Source organism: Somniosus microcephalus, chromosome 3, assembly GCF_052327205.1.
Source record: "Somniosus microcephalus isolate GS21.2 chromosome 3, FLI_Smic_1.0, whole genome shotgun sequence".
Lineage (NCBI taxonomy): Eukaryota > Metazoa > Chordata > Chondrichthyes > Squaliformes > Somniosidae > Somniosus > Somniosus microcephalus.
In genome coordinates, this window is record NC_140989.1 from 116,546,606 (window position 1) to 116,568,534 (window position 21,929).

At 46.9% G+C, this 21,929-nt stretch overlaps 1 protein-coding gene across 1 annotated transcript in view; it reads left to right on the forward strand.

Annotated features, from left to right (window-relative positions):
* The window catches only part of LOC147121280 (polyphosphatidylinositol phosphatase SYNJ2-like), a 263,000-nt gene that overhangs the window by 93,020 nt on the left and 148,051 nt on the right, over nucleotides 1–21,929 (forward strand). The window contains exons 6-8 of the mRNA XM_085981525.1: nucleotides 11,869–11,930; nucleotides 19,637–19,733; nucleotides 20,687–20,859. Coding sequence (XP_085837651.1) covers nucleotides 11,869–11,930; nucleotides 19,637–19,733; nucleotides 20,687–20,859 — 332 coding nt within the window. The remainder of the gene's footprint in view (nucleotides 1–11,868; nucleotides 11,931–19,636; nucleotides 19,734–20,686; nucleotides 20,860–21,929) is intronic.

Genomic DNA, 21,929 nt, shown 5'->3' on the forward strand with positions numbered 1-21,929 from the left:
CCTTACAATTGTGTTAATCTCTTCTTTAACCAGCAATGCTACCCCACCTCCTTTTCCTTTTTGCCTGTCTTTCCTAAATATTGAATACCCCTGGATGTTGAGTTCCCAGCCTTGGTCACCCTGGAGCCATGTTTCTGTAATCCCAATCATATATCCGTTTACATCTATTTGTGCAGCTAATTCATCCACCTTAGTACGAATGCTCCTCGCATTAAGACACAAAGCCTTCAGGCTTGTTTTTTTAACACTCTTAGACCTTTTAGAATTATTATTTACTGTGGCCATGTTTGATTTAAACCCTTGATTTCTCTGACTGCCACTTTTGCTTTTCTCCTTCCTGTCTTGCTTCTATCCTTGATTCCCTTTCCTCTGTCTCCCTGCACAGGTTCCCAACCCCCTGCCATTTTAGTTTAAACCCTCCCCCACAACACTAACAAACACTCCCCCTAGGACATCGGTCCCAGTCCTGCCCAGGTGCAAACTGTCCATTTTGTACTGGTCCCACCTCCCCCAGAACCGGTTCCAATGTCCCAGGAATTTGAATCCCTTCCCCTTGCACCATTCCTCTAGCCACGTATTCATCTGAAATATCCTTCTATTTCTACTCTGAGCACGTGGCACTGCTAGCAATCCTGAGATTACTACCGTTGAGGTCTTATTTTTTAATTTACCTCCTAACTCCCTATATTCAGCTTTTAGGACCTCATCCCGCTTTTTACCTATATCGTTGGTACCTATATGCACCACGACAACTGGCTGTTCACCCTCCCCTTCCAAAATGCTGTGTAGCCGCTCCGAGACATCCTTGACCCTTGCACCAGGGAGGCAACTTACTATCCTGGAGTCTCGTTTGCAGCCGCAGAAACGCCTATCTATTCCCCTTACAATAGAATCCCCTATCACTATAGCTCTCCCACTCTTTTTCCTCCCGTCCTGTGCAGCAGAACCATCCACGGTGCCAGGAAGTTGGCTGCTGCTGCCTTCCCCCGATACGCCATCTCCCTCAACAATATCCAAAGTGGTACATCTGTTTGAGAGGGGGATGGTCACAGGGGACCCCTGCACTACCTGCCTGCGACGACTACTATGCCTGGCGGTCACCCATTCCCTTCCTGCCTGTGCAGCCTTTACCTGCGGTGTGACCAACTGATTAAACGTGCTATCCACGATGTCCTCCGCATCGCAAATGATCCAGTATGTATCCATTCGCAGCTCCAGCGCCGCAGTGTGGTCTGCCAGTAGCTGCAGTTGGATACACTTCCCGCACACATGGTCGTCAGGGACACAGGAAGTGCCCCTGATTTCCCACATAGCGCAGGAGGAGCATACCACGGCTGTGAGCTGCGCTGCCATGACTTACCCTTTAATTCATTCAAATTAAATTAAATCAAACGAATCCCACCAATTACACCACAGTTAAATGATATACTCAAGGGCCCTTGTTTACCAGCAGCCCCCGCGACACAACAGAGACCCTAGAAACTATAAACCACAAAATTTAAGTTTGGAAAAAACGCAAAAGAGAGAAATACTCACAAACTATACTCACCAACCAATCACTTACCTGCTTTCTGGTGACAGCTGTCTTTCATTCTGCCAGTGCAATTTACACTTCATCTAGAGCCATCCTTTGTTCCTTAACCTGTCCCATTACCATCTCCTTTTGCCTTGACGATCTCTTAACCTCTTCCGCCTTCTATCCTATCACAGACCTTCCCTTTTGTTCTTTCATCCCCTCCCCCCTTTCCCAGCCTCTACACTTGCTTAAAAATCTGTTCCATTTCCTGCTTTTTTTTCCAGTTCTGATGAAAGGTCATCGACCTGAAACTTTAACTCTGTTTCTCTCTTCTCAGATGCTGCCTGACCTGCTGAGTTTCTCCAGCATTTTCTGTTTTTATTTCAGATTTCCAGTATCTGCAGTATTTTCTTTTTGTATTGGTGTTTAATTCACTGCCACCTCTCTTCCAGGAATGCCCACCTTGAATAAATTCTGCTCTTCTCTCCGACAGGAGTTCCGTTTGTCTCTTTCACCTTGCTCATCTGCATTGCTTTCTGCCTCCCTTCTCGTGTTTGATCAGGTATCTACCAAAACTCTCTTTCACAGCCACATATCTTTCCTCAGCAACTGTCTCCGGCTCCGACTTACTCCACGTGGATTCCAACTGAAATTCCACCCTTCGTGTTTTGGATCCACCCAGGACTACAGATATCTCCAAGATATTCAGCGTTTCTTGAACCACTGCTCTCGCCGTATCCTGAGATCCACGCTGAATGCCATGCGACGCCACATGAACACTCTCGACCTCTCTCTTCAGCAGCAGCGACTCACTCTATCTCAAAGCTGTCCTGGTCCGCAATTCCATTTCACCCTTTGCCTCATCCGGTGCTTTAACAAAAAAACTTTTTTTCTTCCTTTCAGGTGTCAAGGGTCACAAGCTTCAGCAACTCTTGGACACCAACCCCCCTCCGGACTGCTTCCCCTTCACTTTCCTCTGACCCCATCCCTTCTCCCAATCTCAACCCCTGCCGCATTTTCACTATCCCCTCTGACCTTCCCCTCTCTGACCCCGAACGATCAGTCCTTAGCAAAGGCCTGAGCTTCATCCCCTTACGCCCCCACCTCAATGAATTTCGAGCTCGGCATGATGCTGAGTTCTTTTTCCGCCGCCTTCGTCTCCATGCCCACTTCTTTGGCCAGGAGTCTTCCCCCCGCACGGCTGACCCTTTCTCCTGCTTTCAGAATTCTCATTCCACCTGGACCCCTCCCCCTGGCCTCTTACCCTCTCTAGGCCTGATAATCTACATCCTAGGGTACTTTAGGAACTGGCCCTAGAAATAGTAGATGCGTTGCTGATCATCTTCCAACATTCGATGGAATCTGGAACAGTACCCATGGATTGGAGGGTAGCTAATGTTACCCCACTATTCAAAAAAGGTGGTAGAGAGAAAACGGGGAATTGCAGACCGGTAAGCCTGACATCGGTAGTGGGGAAAATGCTAGAGTCCATTATAAAAGATGTAATAGCAAAGCACTTGGAAAACAGTGACAGGATCAGACAAAGCCAACATGGATTTACAAAAGGTAAATCATGCTTGACTAATCTACTGGAATTTTTTGAGGATGTAACTGGTAAAATAGATAAGGGAGAACCAGTGGATGTGGTGTATTTGGACTTTCAAAAGGCTTTTGATAAGGTCCCGCATAAAAGATTAGCATGTAAAGTTAAGGCACATGGGATTGGGGGCAAGGTATTGACTTGGATAGAGAACTGGTTGGCAGACAGAAAGCAAAGAGTTGGAATAAACGGGTCTTTTTCTGAGTGGCAGGCAGTGACTAGTGGGGTACCGCAGGGATCGGTCCTTGGACGCCAGCTATTCACAATCTATATTAATGATCTAGACGAGGGAACTAGATGTAATATCTCCAAGTTTGCAGACGACACAAAGCTGGGTGGGCGTGTGTGCTGTGAGGAGGATGCCGAGAAACTCCAGGATGATTTGGACAGGTTGCAAGATTGGGCAGAAGCATGGCAGATGCAATATAACGTGGATAAATGTGAGGTTATCCACTTTGGTGTCAAAAACAGGAAGGCAATTATTATCTGAATGGCAATAGATTGGGAGAAGGGGAAGTGCAACAATACCTGGGTGTCCTTGTGCACCAGTCGCTGAAGGTAAGCATGCAGGTGCAGCAGGTGGTTAAGAAGACAAATGGTATGTTGGCCTTCGTAGCAAGAGGGTTTGAGTACAGGAACAAAGATGTCTTGCTGCAGTTGTACAGGGCCTTGGTGAGACCACATCTTGAGTATTGTGTGCAGTTTTGGTCACCTTATCTGAGGAAGGATGTTCTTGCCATGGAGGGAGTTCAGCGAAGATTCACCAGGCTGATACCTGGGATGGCTGGGATGGCAGGAATGATGTATGAGGAGAGATTGGGTCGATTGGGCTTATAGTCGCTGGAGTTTAGAAGAATAAGAGGGGATCTCATTGAAACTTGTAAAATTCTAACCGGACTGGACAGACTAGATGCAGGAAGGATATTCCCGATGGTCGGGGAGTCCAGAACCAGGGATCACAGTCTAAGGATAAGGGGTAAGCCATTTAGGACAGAGATGAGGAGGAATCTCTTCACCCAGAGAGTGGTGAACCTGTGGAATTCTCTACCACAGAAGGCAGTAGAGGCCAATTCATTAAATATATTCAAGAAAGAGTTGGATATATTTCTTGAGGCTAAAGGGATCAAGGGATATGGGGAGAAAGCAGGGACAGGGTACTGAATTTGGATGATCAGCCATGATCGCATTGAATGGCAGAGCAGGCTTGAGGGGCTGAATGGCCTACTCCTGCTCCTATCTTCTATGTTTCTAGATCTTTTCATTGCAAACTGCCGGCGAGACATCGGCCGTCTCCATTTCTTTGCTCCCCTCACTCACTGCAACCTCCCTCCCTCTGAACTTGCAGCACTCCATTCTCTCCGATCCAATGCTAACATTGTCATTAAACCTGCTGACAAGGGTGGTGCTGTTGTTGTTTGGCGAACCGACCTCTACCTAGCGGAAGCTGAATGCCAACTCTCCGACACCTCCTCCTACCTCCGCCTGGACCATGACCCCACCACCAAACATCAAGCCACCATTTCCAAGACTGTCACTGACCTCATCTCCTCTGGAGATCTTCCCACCCCACCCCCACAGCCGCCAACCTCATGGTTCCCCAACCCCACACAGCCCGCTTCTACCTCCTTCCCAAGATCCACAAACAGGACTGCCCTGGTAGACCCATTGTTTCAGCCTGTTCTTGCCCTATGGAATTTATCTCTTCCAATCTTGACTCTCTTTTTTCTCCCCTTGTCCAGTCTCTTCCCACCTACGTCCGCGACTCTTCCGACACCCTCCGCCACTTTAGCAGTTTCCAGTTTCCTGGCCCCAACTGCCTCCTTTTCACCATGGACGTCCAATCCCTCTACACCTCCATCCCCCACCAGGATGGCCTGAGGGTGCTCTGCTTCTTCCTTTAACAAAGGCCCAACCAGTCCCCATCCACCACCACCCTCCTCCACCTGGGTGAACTTGTTCTCGCATTGAACAACTTCTCCTTTGACTCCACTCACTTCTGTAATGTATATACCTTTAAGGGGGGAACTACTTTTTACAGCTCATGTATACTGTAGTACCAGCAGTGACCACACCAGTATATAGCACTGAGCAGTAATCTGTACAGTTCAGTTCCAGAGTGAGCCACGTTGAGTAAACACCTGTTGTACCGTTCTCCTGCAGTCTTGTGTCTTACTACTGACGGACACAACATTGGCGACGAGGCAAATTCGATCCTACCTGCAACTCTGCATCACCTCCCAGGGATTCGTTCCTGGAAACCAGTAGATTGGAGGTCAAGGCCAGAGACACGGGCGTCGACCACGGGCAACCGCCCAGTCATCCAGCAGAGACTCGAGAATTGCGGGGGAGGCTGTTGAGAGCCAGGCTTGGCTTTCCAGTCACGGTGGTCCAGCGAAACGGGCTGGCAACAGGTAGTGCGCAGACCCTTCCCGGACAGCGGCGGGCTAGAGCCCGACCGAGCGGCGTCGACGAGAGAGAGGGCAGAGCGCACAGGGTGCAGCTGGTGTTCAGGGGCCGAGGAGAGGGAGAGAGACGCGCAGAAACCCGCGAGGAGGCGCCATTGCCACGAGGACCGCTGAGAGCGGCGTTGGCAGCAGCGCAGGAGAAGTGCACGAAACCTACAGGGCACCGCCATTGCCACGAGGACCGCCGAGAGCAGCGTTGGCAGCAGCGGGGGAGGAAGGAAAGCGCAGGAGACGCCATTTTAAACCACACCCAAAATGCCGAAGAGTGGCAGTATCACCGCATTTGATAATGAAGTCGAAGATTGGACTACATATGTCGAACGAATAGAGGTATACTGCAAGGCAAATGAGGTGTCAGATGACAAGAAAGCGCCGGTATTGTTAAATTTAATGGGTGCAAAGACGTATGGCTTATTACGAAATCTAGTAACCCCAGCGAAGCCAGTGGAAGAGAGTTTTGGAGAGATAGTGACGATACTACAGGAACATTTAAACCCCACACCGCTGCTGATAGCAGAAAGATTGAAGTTTCACAAACGGAACCAGCATAAGGATGAAAGCAATGCTGAATATTTAACAGAACTGCGCAAACTATCGAAACACTGCCAGTTTGGAACGGGACTGGCAGATACCTTAAGGGACAAGTTTGTGTGTGGGCTTCAAAGTGAAGGAACCCAGAAACGGCTTTTATCTGAAAAGGACCTTACGCTGGACAAGGCTTTCAGCATTGCGGTATCATATGAAGCAGCAGCACGGGGCGCTGCAGCGATACAACAGAGACTGCAAGAATATGGCACAAACGAAATGTCATACAGAACAGAGAAGTGCTATCGCTGCGGCAGAACAACACACGACCACAATGATTGCTGGTTCAAAGACAAAGTGTGCAGACAGTGTGGAAAAGTAGGACACATAGCATGAGTCTGCAGGTCGGGAAAGAAAACCAGCAATAAGAAATCTCCAAAAGAAAAGTACAAGAAGGTACATAAGGTGACGGAGAATAGTTCAGACGAACAAAAGAGTGATACCGACTCCGAAAGCAGGGAGCTGAGTTGTCTGAAACTACATAATGTGATCAAAACGGAGGAACACCAAACCATTTGGGTCACTCTCAAGATAGCAGGAGTCCAGGTAAAGATGGAATTGGACACAGGATCAGCCCTAACAGTCATAAACCGACGGGACTACAAGCGGCTATTCTCACACATACCCTTGAGAGACACAATAATTATTTTGAAGACGTACACGGGGCAAAAAGTCTACCCAAAGGAAAAATAAGGGTGACCGCTATATATAACGGTAAGGAAACACCAAAACTAGACCTGTATGTATTGCAAGATGGAGGACCACCATGACTGGGACTTGAATGGATCTGGAAAATACAGCTGGATTGGCATTCCATACAAGCACTGACTGGCTGCCAAAAAGGATGACAACGTCACACCTGGGCGATTTGTCCTAACCGACGCGCAAGAAGTGTTCCAGCAAGGACTCGGAACACTAAAAGGCATGACCGCAACAATTAAAATCGAAGAAAACGCAAGCCCAAAATTTTTTTAAGGCCAGACCGGTACCTTATGCGATCCGCCCAGCCGTCGAAGCAGAGCTGGAGAGTTTGGAACGTTCAGGCGTACTGTCCAAGGTAGACTGGAGCGAGTGGGCTACACCCATCGTCCCTGTGATGAAAAAGTCATTGAGCAGCACGCCTGGGGAACCAAGGAAGGTTCGCATCTGTGGGGACTTTAAGGTAACAGTGAACCCAGTCCTTCACACCATGCAATATCCACTTCCGCGGATTGAAGATATTTTCGCCTCGCTATCTGGAGGGAAACGCTTCACTAAGATTGATCTGGCCCAGGCATATCTGCAAATGGAGGTAGAAGAAGCATCGAAAAAAGACCTCACAATCAACACCCATAAAGGTCTCTACCAATACAACCGGCTGGTATTCGGGGTAGCATCAGCTCCGGCTATTTGGCAAAGGGCAATGGAACAAGTCCTGCAAGGGATCCCAGGGACCCAGTGTTATTTGGACGACATCCTGGTCACGGGCGAAAATGACAGTGATCACCTCGCCAACCTGGAGCAGGTGCTCACTAGATTGAAGGAATATGGGCTCCGAGCTAACCGCCCCAAATGCGAGTTTAAAAAAAAAACATTTCGTATTGTGGCCACGTTATCGATAAAGAGGGGTTACATAAGTCCCCAGAAAAGATTGAGGCAGTAGTCAAGGCTCCAGCACCGGAAAACGTGTCACAACTGAGGTCGTTCCTCGGGCTGGTAAACTACTACCATAAGTTCTTGCCAAATTTGTCTACAATACTACACCCACTGAACACCCTACTGCAAACTGGGGTGCCATGGAAGTGGAGTGACGAATGTAAACGAGCTTTCCAGAAGAGCAAAACACTAATCACATCGAAAGAGGTATTGGCCCATTTCAACCCAGCACTACCAATTCGGTTGGCATGTGATACGTCACCCTACGGCATTGGAGCGGTGCTGTCGCACAAATTCTCGGACGGCTCAGAGAGGCCAATAGCCTTTGTGTCACGATCACTAACCTCAGCCGAGCGTAACTACGCCCAGATTGACAGGGAGGCCTTCAGCCTAGTGTGGGGAGTGAAAAAGTTCAATCACTATTTGCACGGGCAGAAATTCACCTTGCTGACTGACCACCAGCCTCTTGTCTCCATTTTTAATCCGAAGAAGGGCGTTCCGGTGATGACTGCCCAACGACTACAAAGATGGTCACTCTTTCTAGGGGCGCACCACTGAGATTGAATATAAGGGCACGAAACAGCATGGAAATGCTGATGGGCTATCACGCCTGCCACTGCCTACTGCGGAGGAAGCACCAGCAGTGGATCCTGTCGAAATATTTCATTCGACTATAGTTGAATACCTACCGGTAACTAACGCTCGTATAGAAAAGGAGACCCGAAATGACCCGACACACACTCGGGTATATGATTTGACGGTGAAGGGATGGCCAGCACATGGCGACTCACTGTTGCCAGCATTCTCGACAAGAAGAGAACAGCTGTCAGTGTGCCGGGGGACCTTGATGTGTGGATCCCGAGTGGTAATTCCACCCAAGTTAAGGGATAGAGTGCTCAATGAGCTTCATGAGGGTCATCTGGGAGGGGTAAAAATGAAAAGCCTTGCCAGGGCTTATGTGTGGTGGCCGGGAATCGATAAACAAATCGAGGACCTGACCAAGAGCTGCTCAGGATGCCAGAAAGTCCAAAATGCACCACCACATGCCCCTCTGCACCCATGGGAGTGGCCCTCATCTCCATGGCAACGGGTGCATATTGATTTTGCTGGTCCGTTCATGGACTCAATGTTTTTAATAGCCGTGGATGCGCACTCGAAATGGCCTGAGGTCATCAAAATGTCCTCCACCACCACGGAGAAAACTATTGCAGTCCTACGGACCATTTTTGCCAGGAACGGCTTGCCAGAACAGATTCGCTCCGATAATGGACCACAGTTTGTGTCCGAAGAGTTCCGGAGGTTTATGAAAAAGAGTGGGGCAAGGCATTACACATCCGCCCTGTATCATCCAGCCACAAATGGATTGGCTGAGAGGTTCGTACAAACCTTTAAGAAGGCAATAAAGGCTATGTACAATGACAACATTCCGCTGCAGCATAAGGTGGACAATTTCCTGTTCGCCTACCGGAATGCGACACATGCAGTCACCAACCAGGCCCCGGCCATGATGTTCTTTAACCGAAGGTTAAGATCTCGCCTGGATTTGCTCAGACCAAACGTACGAAGAGATGTTGAGAGTAAGCAATTCCAGCACATTCATGAGAAGCCAACAAGGAGCTTCAATGTAGGGCAACCAGTCTTGGCCCGCGACTACCGAACAGAAAAATGGCAGCCAGGAACGATATGCACACGGCAGGGCCCACTAATGTACACAGTGGACATTGGGGAGAACATCGTGAGACGCCATGCTGACCAGATCCTAGAGTCACAGGAACAAGTCAACCCCATGCCCCGCCCATACGTACCTGGTGAGGAACCCGACGTACAGGTCGCATCTACCCCAGAAACAGTAGTATCGGAAGCTGATGACCCAACCGACGACAGGGTGCCAGAATCGCCTCCGCACCAAGAGCGAGACACTCGGGAAAGGCGCTATCCAGAAAGGATCAGGAAGCCTCCCCAAAGACTCAATATATCACAGAAATCACAGAAACCCCACAGTGCAGATAGAGGCCATTTCGGCCCATCGAGCCTGCACCGACACATATCCCACCCGATCCCCGTAACCCCTACACCAACACATATCCCACCCTATCCCTGTAAATGGACTATTTTCAGCTAACGTTGTATGTTAAAAGTGTTAATTGTAATTAGTTTGATATTTAATTGTTAAATGAGTGTTATCGTACTGTTAATCTAAAAGGGGAGGAATTGTAATGTATATACCTTTAAGGGGGGAACTACTTTTTACAGCTCATGTATACTGTAGTACCGGCAGTGACTACACCTGTATATAGCACTGAGTAGTAATCTGTACAGTTCAGTTCCAGAGTGAGCCACGTTGAGTAAACACCTGTTGTACCGTTCTCCTGCAGTCTTGTGTCTTACTACTGACGGACACAACAACTTCCTCCAAATCAAAGATGTTGCTATGGGAACCCACATGGGTCCCAGCTATGCCTGCCTTTTCGTGGGACATGTGGAACACTCTTTCTTCCAATCCTACTCGGGTCCCCTCCCTCACCTCTTTTTCCGGTACATTGATGACTGTATTGGTGCCGTTTCCTGCTCTGCCCCTGAACTAGATAATTTCATTCACTTTGCTTCCAATTTCCACCCTTCCCTCACCTTCACATGGTCCATCTCCAACTCTTCCCTTCCATTCCTTGACTTCTCCATCTCCATCTCTGGGGATAGGTTATTGACAAACATTCACTACAAGCCCACTGATTCCCACAGCTACCTGGACTACACTTCCTCCCACCCCGCTTCCTGTAAGGACTCTATTCCATGCTCCCAGTTTCTCCGTCTCCGCCGCATCTGCTCTGACGATGACACCTCCCATACCAGTGCTTCTGACATGTCTTCCTTTTTCCTCAACCAAGGATTCCCCTCTACAGTGGTTGACACGGCCCTTGACCGTGTCCGTTCTATTTCCCGCACTTCTGCCTTCACCCCTGCCCCTCCATCCCAGGACCACGACAACAGTTCCCTTGTCCTCACCTTTCACCCCACCAGCCTGCACATTGAACGGATCATCCTCCGCCATTTCTGCCACCTCCAGCGTGATCCCACCACCACCCTCACCTCCCCTTTCAGCATTCCGTAGGGACTGCTCCCTCTGCGCCACCCTAGTCCACTCCTCTATCACCCCCAACACCCCTTCCCCTTCGCCCGGCACCTTCCCGTGCAAGCACAGGAGATGCAAAACATGCCCTTATACCTCCCCCCCCCTTCCCACTGTCCAGAGCCCCAAACACCCCTTCCAGGTGAAACAGCGATTTACTTGTACTTCCTGCAATCTAGTATACTGTATTCGCTGCTCATGATGTTGTCTCCTCTACATTGGGGAGACCAAATGCAGATTGGGTGACCGCTTTGCGGAACACCTCCGTTCAGTCATAAGGGGGACCCCGAGCTTCCGGTCACCTGTCACTTTAATTCACCGCTCCACTCCCACTCCGACCTCACCGTCCTCGGCCTCCTGCATTGATCCACGGAAGCTCAGTGTAAGCTCGAGGAACAGCACCTCATCTTTTGATTAGGCACTTTACAGCCTTCTGGACTCAACATAGAGTTCAACAATTTCAGATCATAACCTCGGCCCCTATCTATATTTTTTTTTAATCCACACTCTTTTTTTCTTCTCCCCCACATGGCAGCTGTCCTTCATTCTGCCAGTGCAATTTACACTTCATTTAGAGCCATCCTTTGTTTCTTAACCTGTCCCATTACCATCTCCTTTTGCCTTGAATATCTCTTAATGTCTCTTAACCTCTTCCGCCTTCTATCCTATCACAGACCTTCCCTTTTGTTCTTTCATCCCCTCCCCCCTTAGCCAGCCCCTATGCTTGCTTAAAAATCTGTTCTATTTCCTGCTTTTTTCCAGTTCTGACAAAAGGTCTCACAGATGCTGCCTGACCTGTTGAGTTTCTCCAGCATTTTCTGTTTTTATTTCAGATTTTCAGCATCTGCGGTATTTTCTTCTTGTGTAAGAAAAGGATTGTGCCGGTTTTTAATATGCGCAGAATTACTAAAGCCCTCTGATTTTCTGTTTAATTTTTCAGGTTGGCTCTCACCACCTGCGGCTGACCCGAGGTCTCGAAGCCGATGCCCCTGCTTTCGACAGGTAATGTGCTTTATTGAAAATTAGTCCTATGATGCAAACAGTCCTGAGTCTGCAGATCGAACAATCTTCTGATTAGAAAATAACCCCATAAACCAGACTTTGCTGTGTCCTTAGCAATTTAAATACTTAGATCTTGGTTTCATTATTTTCTAGGTAAAGATAGAAGTAACTTTGTCTGATTCAGGCAGTGTAAAATGCTCATCACCCCGAACCGCTCCATATTGGCACACCCTCAACTAAGAGTTTTTCTCACTTCCAGACATCTGGAATTTTCATTAAGTAATTCCTCTTTGGTCTACAGGCAAATATTCCTACACCCTTTAGGATTGTATATTCTAATTGCATGATTGTGCTACTGCAATGTGAAGAAATCCTCATTATATCAAAATTCCAAATGCAAGGGTGACACTTGCAAATCTCATTTATTTATTTCCAATAGATCACGCCTTTGTCACCCTAAATTGACTGACATGGCAGCTAATTCATGGGGGAGGGGTGGAAATATTAATTTGGGGATTTCTGTTGAGTTCTCAGCAGAAAAATGAAGAGTAGGAACACCATCTTATTTTTAGATATCGCTGTAATTTTTGAGAACTTGTGTTTAAATTTGTGTTGTACTACTAATGACAACAACCCACACTGAGCCTGTGGTTACATGGGTGTGCAAGAGTGGCCCAGATATGAAAATCCAATTGATGTTCTCTTCTCCCTCAAGGAAGGTGGCTAGATTCTTTCCTGCTTTCATCCACATTGAAGGAACTGAGATCGCTGAATGTGGCCAATAACACAATCAAGATGTCCTGAGCGATTTGATCCAAAAAATGTTCCTAATCCAATGCTGAGAAATGTATTCACTCCACCCGGACATTAGTAAGCTTGTGTACACTGCATTTTCTGGTTCAAAAGTGGAATCATACAGCACAGAAGGAGGCCTATCTAATTAGTCCCATTCCCCTGCTCTTTTCTCCTATCTCTGCAAATTTCTCCTTTTCATGTATATATCCAATTTTTTCAAAGTTATTATTGAATCTGCTTCCACCACCCTTTCAGGCCGTGCATTCCAGATCATAACAGCAGGCTGCATTTAAGAAATTAAAAAAAATTTCCTCCCTAAATTTGTTGCCAATTATCTTAAACCTGTGTCCTCTACCAATGGAAACAGTTTCGCCCCCTCTATTCGGCTTCTCCAGTCTCTCCACATAACTGAAGTCCCTCATCCTTGGTACCATTCTGGTAAACCTCCCCTGCACCCTCTCCAAACTATGACATCCTTTCGTGATGTGGGCGTTGCTGGCTGGCTATGCCTGCATTTAGTGCCCATCCCTAATTGCCCTTGAGAAGATGGTGGTGAGCCGCCTTCTTGAACTGCTGCAGTCCATATGGTGTAGGTACACCCACAATGCTGTTAGGAAGGGAGTTCCAGGATTTTGGCCCAGCGACAGTGAAGGAACGGCGATACAGGTCCAAGTCAGGATGGTGTGTGGCTTGGAGGGGAACTTTTGGTGGTGATGTTCCCATGCGTCTGTTGCCCTTGTCCTTCTAAGTGGTAGAGGTCGCGGGTTTGGAAGGTGCTGTTGAAGGAGCTTTGGCGAGTTGCTGCAGTGCATCTTGTAGATGGTACACACTGCAGCCACAGTGCGCCGGTGGTGGAGGGAGTGAATGTTGAAGGTGGTGGATGGAGTGCCAATCAAGCGGGCTGCTTTATCCTGAATGGTATCGAGCTTCTTGAGTGTTGTTGGAGCTGCAATCATCCAGGCAAGTGGAGAGTATTCCATCACACTCCTGACTTGTGCCTTGTAGATGGTGGAAAGGCTTTGGGGAGTCAGGAGGTGAGACACTCGTCGCAGAATTCCCAGCCTCTGGCCTGCTCTTGTAGCCACAGTATTTATATGGCTGGTCCAGTTCAGTTTCTGATCAATGGTAACCCCCAGGATGTTGATAGTGAGGGATTCAGCGATGGTAATGACATTGAATGTCATGGGGAGATGGTTAGAGTCTCACTTGTTGGAGATGGTCATTGCCTGGCACTTGTGTGGTGCGAATGTTACTTGCCACTTGTCAGCCCAAGTCTGAATGTTGTCCAGGTCTTGCTGCATATGGACACAGACTGCGTCAGTATCTGACGAGTCTCGAATGGTGCTGAACAGTGTGCAATCATCAGCGAACATCCCCACTTCTGACCTTATGATGGAGGGAAGGTCATTGATGAAACAGCTGAAGATGGTTGGGCCTAGGACACTGCCCTGAGGAACTCCTGCAGTGATGTCTGTGATTGAGATGAATGACCTCCAACAACCACAGCCAACTTCCGATGGGGTGAAGATGCTCCCACGGTGCTGTTGGGGAGGAAGCTCCAGGATTTTGACCCAGCGACGATGAAGGAACGGCGATATATTTCCAAGTCCGGATGTTGTGTGACTTGGTGGGGAACTTGGAGGTGATGATGGTCCCAAGCGCCTGCTGCCCTTGTCCTTCTAGGTGGTAGGGATCACAGGTTTGGGATGTGCTGTTGAAGAAGCCTTGGCGCGTTGCTGCTGTGCATCTTGTAGACGGTACACACTGCAGCCACGGTACGCCGATGGTGGAGGGAGTGAATGTTTAAGGTGGTGGATGGGGTGCCAATCAAGCGGGCTGCTTTGTCCTGGATGGTGTTGAGCTTCTTGAGTGTTGTTGGAGCTGCACTCATCCAGGCAAGTGGAGAATATTCCATCACACTCCTGACTTGTGCCTTGAAGATGGTGGAAAGGCTTTGGGGAGTCAGGAGGTGAGACACAGAATACCCAACTCTCTCTTGTTGGAGATAGTCATTGCCTGGCACTTGTGTGGTGTAAATGTTACTTGCCACTTATCACACCAAGGCTGAATGTTGTCCAGGTCTTGCTGCATGCGGACATGGACTACTTCGTTATCTGAGGAGTTGCGAATGGAACTGAACACTGCGCAATCATCAGCAAACATCCCCACTTCTGACCTTATGATGGAGGCAAGGTCATTGATGAAGCAGCTGAAGATGGTTGGGTCTAGGACACTGCCCTGAGTAACTCCTGCAGTGATGTCCTGGGGCTGTGATGATTGACCTCCAACAACCACAGCCATCTTCCATTGTGCTAGGTATGACTCCAGCCAGTGGAGAGTTCTCCCCGATTCCCATTGACTGCAATTTTACTAGGGCTCCTTGATGCCACACTTGGTCAAATACTGCCTTGATGTCCTGAAGTGTGGTGCGCAGAATTTGACACAATAGTCTAGCTGAGGCCTAACCTGTGGTTTATGAAGATTTACTATAACTTCCTTGCTTTTGTGCTCTGCCTCTATTTATAAAGCCAAGGATTCCATGTGCATTTTTAACCATCTGATCAACTTGTCCTGCCACCTTCAAAAATTTCTGTATGTGATTCCTCCAGCCTCTTTATTCCTAAGGCCCCTTTAAAATTGTACCATTTAATTCAAATTGCTTTTTTTCCTTCCAAAATGCATCACTTCACATTTCTCCAGATTAATTTTTATCTGCCATGTGTTTGCCCATTTCACAATTCTGTCTATGTCCTCCTGAAGTCTTTTTTGAAATTATACCCTGTTACCCCAGTCCAGGTCATTGATATATATCAAAAAGAGCAGTGGTTCCAATACTGACCCATGGGGGCTATCACTGTGTACTTCCCTCCAGTCTGATAAACCATTGCTCTCTGCTTTCTGTCTCTTAGCCAATTTCGTATCCAAACTGCCACTGCCTCTTTCCTCCCATGGGTTTCAATTTTGCTAACAAGTCTATTATATGACATTTTATCAAACACCTTCTGAAAGTGCAGATACACATCAACTGCACTACCTTCATCAACCCTTTCCGTTATTTTATTGAAGAACTCGATCATGTTTTTTTGAAAAGTGGTGTAACATTTGCAGTCCTCCAGTCCTCTGGCACCACTCCAATATCCAAGGAGGATGAAAGATTGTGGCCAAAGCCTCAGCTATTTCCGCCCTTACTTGCCTCAGCAATCTAGGATACATCCCATCTGGACTGGGTTACCTTTCTACATTGAGCACTGCCAACATTTTAAGTTCCTCTTTATCTATCTTTATTATCTACCATTACAACAGTGACTACACTCCAAAAGTACTTCATTGGCTGTAAAGCGCTTTGAGACGTCCGGTGGTTGTGAAAGGCGCTATATAAATGCAAGTTTTTCTTTTCTATCTAATTTCTCTACCCCCTTCTCCTTTACTGTAACATTGGCAGCGTCCTCTCTTTTGTGAAGTAGGATGCAAAGTACTGACTTAGTACCTCAGCCATGGCCTTAGCTTCCACAAGAAGATTTCCTTTTTTGTCCCTAATCGGCTTTGCCCTTTCTTTGACTATCCTTTTGCTCTATTTTAGTGTTCCCTTTTATTTTACCTGCTAATCTACTCGCATACTCACTCTTTGCCCCTCTTAATTCCTTTCTCAGTTCTCCTCTGCACTTTCTGTATTCTGCTTGATTCTTGATTATAATATGATCCTGACATTCATCATAAGCCTCCTTTTCCTGTTTCATTTTAATCCCAATTTCTTTATTCATCCAGTGAACTCTAGCTTTGGATGCCCTTCCTTACCCCCTCATAGGAATGTGTCCAGTCTCTTCGTGAACTCCTTGTAGGCCTCCCATTGCTAATTTACTGTTTTACCTGTCAATCCCACGTGGGCCAGATCCCTTTGCAACTTACTGAAATTAGCCCTCTTCCAGTTGAGTATCTTCACCTTTAACTATTCCTTGTCCATTTCCATAACTACTCTAAACCTAATGATATTATGATCACTGTTTCCCAAATGTTCTCCCACTGATACATGCTCCACTAGACCGACTTCATTCCCCAGAACTTGATCCAGCATTGCTTCCTTCCTCATTGGGCTGGAAACATACTGATCAAAAAAGTTCTCTTGTACACCTTTGAGGAATTCCTCCCCCATCCTTTCCCTTTGTAGTCCCCCCCCCCCCCCCAGTCTATATTAGGATAATTTAAGCCCCCCATTATCACTACTCTGTTGTTTCTGGATATTTCTGAAATGTACTTGCAAATTTGTTCCTCCATCTCCTTCCCACTATTTGGTGGTCCATCCCAAGTCCTGGTTAAATTCCGATTCCTGACCTTGTTTGACCCAGATTTGCGTTATTGCCACTTACATTATAGTCCCATGTGGCAACTTGTGCCTGCCACTCACCAACCTTATTTGTCACGTTTTGTGCCTCTATGAACATGCACTCCAAATCCGCTCTAGTCTGCTTAGCATTGCTGTCCTATTGGATCCCTCCTATTTCTGAACAACTGTGTATTCTAATGCTGTTTGTCTCTCTCAGGCCTTTTCTCCTCTCTGATGCTTCAACCTGGTTCCCATCCCCCTGCCAAATTAGTTTAAACTCTTTTAGATATTAGTTGAGGGATAAATATTGGCCAGGACACTGGGAGAACTCTCCTGCTCTTCCCTGAATAGTGCCATGGGATCTTTTACACCAACCTGAGAGGACAGACGGAGTCTCCGTTTAATGTCTCATCTGAAAGACATCTCTGATAGTGCAGCACTCCCTCAATACTGCACTGAAGTGTCAGCTTAAGGTATGTGCTCAAGTCCTGGGGTGGGAGTTGAACCCATGATCTTCTGAACATAAAAACATAAGAAATAGGAGCAGGAATAGGCCACTTGGCCCCTCGAGCCTGCTCCGCCATTCAATAAGATCATGGCTGATCTTGGGCTCAAAGCCACTTCCCTGCCCGCTCCCCATAACCCTTCACTCCCTTATCTTGCAAAAATCTGTCTATCTCGACCTTAAATGTATTTATTGACCCAGCCTCCATGGCTCTCTGGGGCAGAGAATTCCACAGATTTACGACCCTCTGAGAGAAGAAATTCCTCCTCATCTCAGTTCTAAAAGAGTGACCCTTTATTCCGAAACTATGCCTCCGAGTTCTAGATTCCCCCATGAGGGAAAGCATCCTCTCTGCATCTACCTTGTCGAGCCCACTCAATATTTTATATGTTTTAATAAGATCACCTCTCATTCTTCTAAATTCCAATGAGTATAGGCTCAACCTTTCTTCATAAGTCAACCCCTTCATCTCTGGAATTAACCTAGTGAATCGTCTCTGAACTGCCTCTAATGCAAGTATATCCTTCCTTAAATAAGGAGACCAAAACTGTACGCAGTACTAAAGGTGTGGCCTCCCCAATACCCTGTACAGTTGTAGCAGGACCTTCCTGCTTTTATACTCCAACCCCCTTGCAATAAAGGCCAACATTCCATTTGCCTTTTTGATTACTTGCTGTACCTGCATGCTAGCTTTTTGTGTTTCATGCACAAGGACCCCCAGGTCCCTCTGAACTGTAGTATTTTGTAATCTCCATTTAAATAATAGTTTGGTTTTTTATTTTTCCTGCCAAAGTGTATAACCACGCACTTTCCCGCATTATACTCCATCTGCCAAATGTTTGCCCACTTATTTAGCCTGTCTATATCCCTTTGCAGATTCTTTGAGTCCTCTGCCCAACTTGCTTTCCCACCCATCTTTGTATCATCTGCAAACTTGACTGCATTACACTCGGTCCCTTCATCCAAGTCATTAATGTAGATTGTAAATAGTTGAGGCCCCAGCACCGATCACTGTGGCACTCCACTAGTTACCGTTTGCCAACTGGAAAATGACCCATTTATCCCAACTCTCTGCTTTCTGTTAGTTAGCCAATTCTCTATCCATGCTAATATATTACCCCCACTCCGTGAGCTCTTATCTTATGCAGTAATCTTTTATGTGGCACCTTATCAAATGCCTTCTGGAAATCCAAATACAGCACATCCACTGGCTCACCCATGTCCACCCTGCTCGTTACATCCTCAAAGAACCCGAACAAATTTGTTAAACTTGATTTCCCTTTCATAAAACCATGCTGACTCTGCTTGACTGCATTATGATTTTCCAAATGCCCTGCTACTGCTTCCTTAATGAAGGACTCCAGCATTTTCCCAATGACAGATGTTAGGCTAACTGGTCTACAGTTTCCTGCTTTCTGTCTCCCTCCTTTCTTAAATAGAGGTGTTACATTTGCGGTTTTCCAATCCGCTGGGACCTCTCCAGAGTCCAGGGAATTTTGCTATATTGCAACCAATGCAGCCACTTCTTTTAAGACCCTGGGATGCAGGCCATCTGGTCCAGGGGACTTGTCGTCTTTTAGTCCCATTATTTTACCAAGTACTTTTTCCTTAGTGATAGTGATTGTCTTTAGTTCCCCCCAGCCCTGTGGCCCCTTGATTATCCATTATTGGGATGTTGTTAGTGTCTTCTACCGTGAAGACAGATACAAAATATTTGTTCAGAGTCTCTGCCATTTCCCCGTTCCCCATTATTAATTCCCCAGTCTCATCCTCTAAGGGACCAATGTTTACTTTAGCTACTCTCTTCCTTTTTATAAACCTGTAGAAGCTCTTACTATCTGTTTTAATATTTCTATCTGACTCCGAGAAGAGAGTGCTACCATTGAACAAAGGCTGACAATTATACAAAATATATTTACAATGTAAATTTATATCTATGATAGATACATGACTTTATGTAATGTACATTTTTCTAAATATGAATGAATATAGTGTATTTTATATGTTTGTATCATATATGTATAATTGTTGTAAAGACACAAAACATATAGTCAGTAAAAATGTAGCAATTGATTGTTTTTTTAGGCACTTCATTTTGCTGAGAGAACAATATGGAAGTCAAGTCATTGTCAACCTGTTAAGAATTAAGGGAGGAGAGGAGGTCCTCAGCAGAGCCTTTAAGGTATGGCTGCCATCAATGGAGAGCTGCCCAAAATATCTCGTGTATACTATAGAATTTTGGATTGGTCTGTGAACTGATCACTATCTTACTGCTGCATCTCAATCGTGTGTACCTTTTGAGAATGAGTATTGAATTGAATTTGTAACCTAGATTTGCCTCTGGGTGGGAAAAACCAGTGTTATGAGAAATTATTTGGCATGGGGGCTTGGTGAACCGCTGTCCTACAGGTGATGAGTTTGAACTCCGTTCCGATGGGTGGGATGGAAGTTTTTACTCTCTGGTAGCTGCAAGGGCTCTAATTGAAACAAGCCTGCAGTAATTAATGCCCATTCACCCTGGAATCTGCAGAACTGATTTCTTATTCATTATTTTTAACTGAATATATCTGATGTTCACCGCTTCTGCACCTGTTCATTTCAAAAGCTCAGAAAAAATGTCCTCATTTACTTTGTTCCATCTCTTTAGATGGAAGGCTGTGATGATGGGGTGACTATAAATACAGCTGTGAAATCAGTCAGCGTGGGGCGGGGGGGGTACACTTTTGTTGGATGGAATTTGTCCTGCAAAGCCCTAGCTATGAAACTTGAATGTGAATGACTGGCAAGGCTGAAATTTTAACAGCGGCACTTCTGAGCTTAGAGAGAATTTTGTTGAAAATATTATTCTCCTCCTCTCTGTCCAGAGTCTTCTGTGTCATATATAATTTATCCATTCAGAGGGTTGCTGCTTGACCTCCTGTCAGACTTCTGCCAATGTGCCTGTTCTAGGAGGAGCACGACCTAGGCTTAACTGCACATTGTGCTGTTGGCTCTCTGCTTTTCTTCTTCTTCCCCGTGGGGAAGTGCCTAGATCTCATTCCATTCTTCCCCAGTGCCCTGATCTACAATAAATGTAAACTAGATATTATGGGATTAAAAGTACTACATAATAAGTTTTATTTCCTTTCTGACTAGAAACTGATGTGGGCCTCTGCTCATGCTTCTGACACACCAATGATAAACTTCGACTATTACCACTGTGCGAAAGGTGGGAAGGGGGAGAAGCTGCACTCATTACTAAAACCTCAGCTACAGGAACACCTGGAGCAGTTTGGCTTCTTCACCAGTGGCGAGCATTTACGTTTTTGGTGAGTCTATGGCCTAGAAATTGGGTTGTGGCGCAAAAGTCGCCTGAGCGCAGGATTTAGCGCAGCGATCGGAGTAATTCCGATCGCCAGAAATTCAGTTTCAGTGCCACTCGAGGGACACGGGGCGAGGCTCAAGGCGCTCCACGTCCCTCTTAGGGCACTGAAACTGATTATCGCAGCGCAACGTGCTGCAGCGCCACAAGCTGCGGCACTGCAGGCCTTCCTCCCACTGTTAAGGGGGAGGTGCCTGCAACAGCACGATCCCCGATCGCGAGTGCCGGCAAATGAGCCCGGCACCAAGGAGAAGTGCCGGGCTCTCGGGAAACAGCCGGCAATGCCGCAGGGGGGGGTGGTTAGGAGGCCGGGGACGGAGGTGCTGGCAGGCGGCCGCCGAAAAAGCGGCCGGCCCGCACCTCCACCTTAACTTGCGCCGCTGCCGGCACAGTAAGGCCCCGTGAACCGGGCGTGGGTAGCGAGCGGCGCAACTGCGGCGTTTGCTACCAAATATCGCGAATGGGGCACTGCGCACACCGATGACGTTATCGGTGGCGGCGCAGCACAAAAGCCTAACGCCACCATTAGCGCCCCTACTGAATATCGCGGGAGACGCAGCCAGTGGCGCTACAGCCACTGACTGCCTCTTTAGGCGCTAACAGGTGGCGCTACTCACCCAATTTCTCCCCCTTTAAGTTTTCTCATTTTACTTTGCTACTGCAGATGAAATTATGAAACTGCATAATTCATATACAATTACAATTGTTTTTTTCTGCTTGGCTTACACAGGCCATTTAGTCAGGTTAACTAAAATAATTCAATATAGAATGTTCAAGGATCCATGCCCTCAAAGCCCACGTTAATACAGGGATATGTAACATAAATTAATTAATGCAGGTATAAAAGGCTGACTGTAACTGAATAACTTCAGAAATGTTGCCTCTGAGTGAAACAACCACTTACTAAAAATTGTTTGATACAGAGGCTTGGTGGTGTACTCCACTACACACCTGAGATTGTGCAAGTTCAGCTTGATGGGTTGGGATCAAAGTCCTTACCCTCTGATAGCTGTAAGG